The sequence below is a fragment of the Salmo salar genome, chromosome ssa17, assembly GCF_905237065.1.
Source record: "Salmo salar chromosome ssa17, Ssal_v3.1, whole genome shotgun sequence".
Classification (NCBI taxonomy): Eukaryota; Metazoa; Chordata; class Actinopteri; order Salmoniformes; family Salmonidae; genus Salmo; species Salmo salar.
The window spans coordinates 62,492,458-62,498,673 of record NC_059458.1 but is presented as its reverse complement, the minus strand read 5'-3'; the positions used below and the strand labels follow the sequence as shown (position 1 = coordinate 62,498,673).

General features: G+C 38.2%; 1 gene segment (V, D, J or C); it reads right to left on the bottom strand.

Moving 5' to 3' along the window:
• Positions 1 to 975: 975 nt before the first annotated feature.
• On the bottom strand, positions 976 to 1,829 carry LOC123728241 (Ig kappa chain V region 3547-like). The segment is given in 2 exon segments: positions 976 to 1,587; positions 1,710 to 1,829. Coding segments are annotated over 2 exon segments (414 nt in total).
• Between the last annotated feature and the right edge of the window lie 4,387 nt (positions 1,830 to 6,216).

Below are 6,216 nucleotides of genomic sequence, written 5' to 3'. Positions count from 1 at the left end.
GGATCAATATTATCAAAACGTAATTTGGTAATGGATGTAGGTCAAATAGATTGGGATCAGTTTCACTCTCAGGATCAGAGTTCACCCTCTCCATTCACCAGGGAATGCTGAGAAGTGTCAACATCTATATTACACAACTTCTTTCCCATGTCACAATTAGCATAACAATCAAAACAACCCATGATACATGAATTGCTTCATTCATATAGTTATTAACATACTAAGAACTTACTCAAATCAATTGGTCAGTTTTCAAAAAATCATTCCGTTTCCAAATCATAAAAATCCAATTAATTATCCAACCCAAAATTAGATTGACAATGCTTCAGTGATTTGGTCCTAGCACTCAAAGTTAAAACCCTCAACTTAGTACACATCAACACTCGCAGAATGTACATTTATATCAACAAATGGTATTAACTTTCTCATCACGATTATAACTACAGATCAGTATCTTAATGGATTCTTAATCTAAATTGCTATTAAGATGGTGATACAAGTCATGGTTGTTGTGGGTTCTGTTGTCATGAAGGACAGCTCTCAGTCATGAAGTGTTAAACTCACAGGGATATAAACACTCCCAGACCACTGAATCATGTGCTGTCTATGCAAAGTGTCCTCTCTATGCAAACAGTCTTTCTTGATCCCCCAGGGAAACTGTAGTTGAAGAGATCTGTGTGAGCAGGAGCAATTACAAAAAGTTTGAGGCTGGTCTTAATTGGTTAACAAGCCTCAGCTGGGCTCAATTAAAGGCTGGGAAGGATCTGACGTGTTGACAGGAGAGACAGGACAGAACCACAGGACATTTTAGGGGATTATAATCATGTTATATTATCTCAATATATTAGCTTGAATCTTTGCTTTAAATTCCCTAACTGACTGAGGGACCTTACAGAAGCTAGGTCATTTATTCTTAAATTATGTTAGACATTACTATTGCACATAGATGGAGTCCATTCAACTTATTGTGTGACATGTTATGAAAAGGTTTATTGGACATAGCAGCAGGGAAGTAATATTTATGTCACCTGGATCTGTGGGTGTTATCAGTTCAGGAATGATTTAACATGAGGGTGGAAGAGTTGACATATTGTCAGCATCACTGTTATATTTAGCTCAGTGTATTTTAGTTCAGTCAGTGTTCCAAGTCACTGTCTCTTCCCCCTCAGCACCTGCAGTAGGTCCCAGTTGTAGCAGTACAGTCACTGTACAGTCTGACTGAGGGAGGTTTTTGTACGGCTCTGTATCACTGTGTGAACACCCAGACACTGTTGGGGTAGTGTAAACTCTGACAGTAGTAATCTCCTGCATCTTCAGCCTGGACTCCACTGATGGTCACAGTGAAGTCACTCCCAGAACCACTGCCACTGAATTTAGCTGGAGACCCAGAGTTAAGAGTACTTCCTTGATAAACAAGGAGTTTGGGAATGGATCCAGGTTTCTGTTGGTACCAGGCCATACAGGGCATAGATGAACCACAGTTAGGATACACATCACTGCTGGTTTTACAGTTCAGAGAGACTGTCTGTCCTGGGAGAACAGCTTTCACTGTAGGAGTCTGAGTCACAGTGATCTGTCCTCTAGATTCTGAAACATAGATAACACCAACAATTGGAATTAATAACCAGGAATTAATAAAACAATCTTTCAGTTTACTCATTGTTGAATTTTCATTAAATAAACATAGAACTTTCCAAAAAATGTTTTACCCTTGATGTAGAAAGAAAGTGTCCAGATGAAGATGGTGATAAAAGTCATGGTTGTTGTGGGTTCTGTTGTCATGAAGGACAGCTCTCAGTCATGAAGTGTTAAACTCACAGGGATATAAACACTCCCAGACCACTGAAGCATGTGCTGTCTATGCAGAGCATCATCACTATGCAAATAAGCTTCTGGTATTTTCCAGAATAATCAAAAAAGTAAATCATCTTCCTGGTTAGCACCCACATTTATAACTGTTAACTATGATACAGATTATACACATTATTTTATCATGTTTTAAATACCTTTTACTGTAAACCATTGGTCCAAAATGAAAACTTTATTATCTGCGTTCTTCATTGGATTATACTCATAAACTAGGACTATCATTCCATATTGTATTATACTAGTACTTCAGTACTATCAGTCCCTATTGTCTTATACTAGTATTTCAGTGATATCAGTCCCTATTGTATTATACTAGTACTTCAGTACTATCAGTCCCTATTTTACTATACTAGTACTTCAGAACTGTCAGTCCCTATTGTATTGTACTAGTACATGTGGTCTATATCAGTCTCTATTGATTTATACTATCAGTCCCTATTGTATTATACTAATACTTCAATACTATCAGTCCCTATTGTATTGTACTAGTACTATCAGTTCCTATTGTAATATACTTGTACTTCAGTACTATTAATCCCTATTGTATTATACTAGTACTTCAGTATTATCAGTCCCTATTGTATTATACTCGTATTTCAGAACTATTAGGGTGGTACTGAGAGTGCTCTGTGAGTGAAGGTGCTCACTCTTATGTGAAGGACTTGAATGAATCCTTGTGGTACACTTTTGGAAGTGCCACAAAACTGGTGCTGAAATATAAGTATATTTGTATATTCTCTCATAAAAAATGTTTTAAAAAATTAATCTTAGAATATCTGACAGGTACATTACATTCTAAAACAGATCAGTTTTACAAAGTGTGGGAACCTTATTTAAATGACCTAGAACCTGATATATCAGCAGTTATGCTGGATTTATTTAGAATAGTGGTTGTTTACTCAGGATTACTCTGTGCGTTCCATGTGTTGGACCTAGTTCTTTCATTTAAACTGAGCTTTTGTTATTCATTTCTGTACGCTTTTTTGTTTCTTTGTTATTCTTATTTTATCTTTGTTACTGTATCACTTAATATGGGAGAAAATTGTGAAATTCCAATAAAGATACTGTTACAAAAATAAAAGTAATCTATTGAACAACATTATGAGATGTTATCATCTTCTCTAGAGGAAAGACTTTCAGGCTATATCATTTCTAGAGATTTATGTGGACAGATTGGTAGATTAGTAGAGGACAGAGTCACCGAAGTGAGAGAATACCACCAAGCTTATGTAGCAATAATAAACAATACACCTCTAAGATCTGCTCTCAGAACTCACACTGCTAAACAGTTGCTTTCCATAACATATATATATTTATCATGTTTAATTCCTAATATGATTTTATTAAATTAGATAGTTTTGCAATGGTTTTCAACAATGTGTTGTCTACACTTCTCCATTATATTTCCCCTGGTCTTCTCTACCTCCAACCCCCTGGGAACAGAGTGAACATCTGGTGACAGTGCTGCTCTATTCTGGGACAAGCAGAACCACCCAGTCTTGTCTATGTAAATCTCAGTTTCACTCCGACATCTACCAGTCTAGAAGTTCAACAGTTTCACAGCCTGAAATACCCTGGACTGGACCAGATGGGAGGGAGTGGACTGGTTTTAACCTCTATGGTGGATTCAGGGACGGAGACATAACAGATATGCAACCATGTAATTAATGAAAGATAAAACAGATATTATACATTATGATAATAGTGTGTAGCGTATGTTTTCTACATAAATGTGTCTCAGGTTTGAGCCCAACATCATGTCCATTCACAGATCTAACAGGTCATGAAAAGGGTTAATACATGCTAGATGATGACCAGTAATTGGTTGTGAAGTGCATGTAGGGATTTGGTTTGGGGGGGGGGGGGGGCTGATGCAGATTTAACATCAGTAGATCTTACTCTGCATATGGACTGGTAATGTGTTCCAAAACTACAAATAACATTTATATACACTTTCAGTTCATGACCAATATAACAAGTTACAGCCATGATGATGATGATGATGGAGAACATGTGATCTGAATGATGCTTTCTAACCCTATTCTAAGTTGTCCTCCTCTACTGATCAGTGTTCCATGTCACTGTCTTCTCCCTCAGCACCTGCAGTAGGTCCCAGCTGTAGCAGTAGAGTCACTGCACAGTCTGACTGAGGTTTTTGTACGGCTCTGTATCACTGTGTGAACACCCAGGCACTTAAGTAGTGTGCACTCTGACAGTAGTAATCTCCTGCATCTTCAGCCTGGACTCCACTGATGGTCAGAGTGAAGTCACTATGAGTTCCACTACCACTGAATCTAGATGGAATCCCAGACTGAAGTGTTTTAGCATAGTAAATAAGGAGTTGAGGAGCTCCTCCAGGTTTCTGTTGATACCAGGCTAGAAAATGTCCATTGCTGTTACTGATTACAGCACTGCTGGTCTTACAGCTGAGACTGACTGAGTGACCCACTGAAACAGTTTTCACTGCAGGAGTCTGAGTTACAGTGACCTGGCCTCTGGACTCTGAAACAGAGATGGCATGTAGAATTAGCATTAAATTGTTCATTGATTTGTCCTCAGAGCATATTAACAAACTGTAATGAGGTTATATAGCCTAATATTGCAATGGTCGATTTAATTGTCTATGAAAATATGTTACCTTGGAGACAGAGGGTAAATATCCAGATGAAGATGGTGATAGAAGTCATGGTTGTTGTGGGTTCTGTTGTCATGAAGGACAGCTCTCAGTCATGAAGTGTTAAACTCACAGGGATATAAACACCCCCAGACCACTGAATCATGTGCTGTCAATGCAAAGTGTTCTACACGGAAATAGTCCAATATGTAAATAGTCTTCCTGGACAGTCAGACTGATGTGATGTAGAAACATGATAGCTATGTAATCACTGAAATAATTAATACAGTGTTACCAGACCAGATAATATCTTCTTTCTGTCTCCCTCCATTGGTCAGGGTCAGTAACTGCAGTCTGTGTGTGGCCTGTGATGCTGATGACTGACTCTGTTATAAGTGGGAGATCTCCAGAGCTCAGAAATCATAATTAGTAACATTTTAAAAGGGTGAGCCTTACCATGTCCTTGATTGGTAAAAGACTGACAAACCTCAGCAGAGCTCAATTAAAGGCTGGGAAGGTGCTGGACGGTTCTATCATGGCGTGGCATGCAGGAGAGAGATTTTACATTGACAAAACATCAGGACCTTTTAGGGGGTTATAATCATGTTATATCTACTATTATAGTTAACAGGCAGTTAACCCACTGTTCCTAGGCCGTCATTGAAAATAAGAATTTGTTTTTAACTGACTTGCCTAGTTAAATAAAGTCAAAATAAAAAAAATAAAGTGGATGGTTAGAACCCTAAATGCTGATTGGCTGACAGCCATGTTATATCAGATCGTATACCACAGGTATGACAAAACATTTATTTTTACTGCTTAATTACATTGATAACACGTTTATAATAGCAATAAGGCACCTCAGGGGTTTGTAGTATATGGCCAATATACCATGGCTAAGTGCTCTGTCCACACCGCTATGCGTTGTGCCTAAGAACAGTGTTTAGCCGTGGTATATTGGCCATATACCACACCCCCTCGTGCCTTATTGCTTAATTAAACAGATGGAGTTCATTCAACTTAGTGTGACATTCTAAGGCAGTATTTGCATTCAAAGCAATTAAAATAATTATACAATTATTAATAAAGTCTAACTGTCAGGACGTCTTTTCACTTTAGGATTTCTTAGACATAAGGGTGGATGACTTGACATTGTCAGCATCACTGCTATGGAGCCTATAGAAAGTCTACCTCCCCGTGACTTTTGTTTTTCACATTACAGAGTGAGATTGAAATATACTGAACAGAAATATAAACGCTACACGTAAAGTGTTGGTCCCGTGTTTCATGAGCTGAAATATGCATTTATTTATCCCTTATTTTACCAGGTAAGTTCACTGAGAACACATTCACAGCAACTACCTGGCGAAATAAAAGATCCCAGAAATGTTCCACATGCAGAAAAAGCTTATTTCTCTCAAATGTTTTGTACAAATTCATTTACCTCCTTGTTAGTGAGCATTTCTCCTTTTCCACGATAACGGATTACGTACGCCTCTTGGTGGAGGGAACACAACACCCCACTACAACTCAACTCCCTGTGGAGTGAAAAAGGTATGGGATTGAAGGTGCGGGTAAGAATGACAGAGGTAGAGAACATTACCGTTAATTAACAGGGAATTCATTCCCTTAACACGGTAAAGGTTGGGAAAAGGCTCTGGACAGAACCAAAGCAAAGAAAGTAAAAGTTAGAGTCCCCCCTCCTACCTACCTACTACTTATTCTTAACGCCA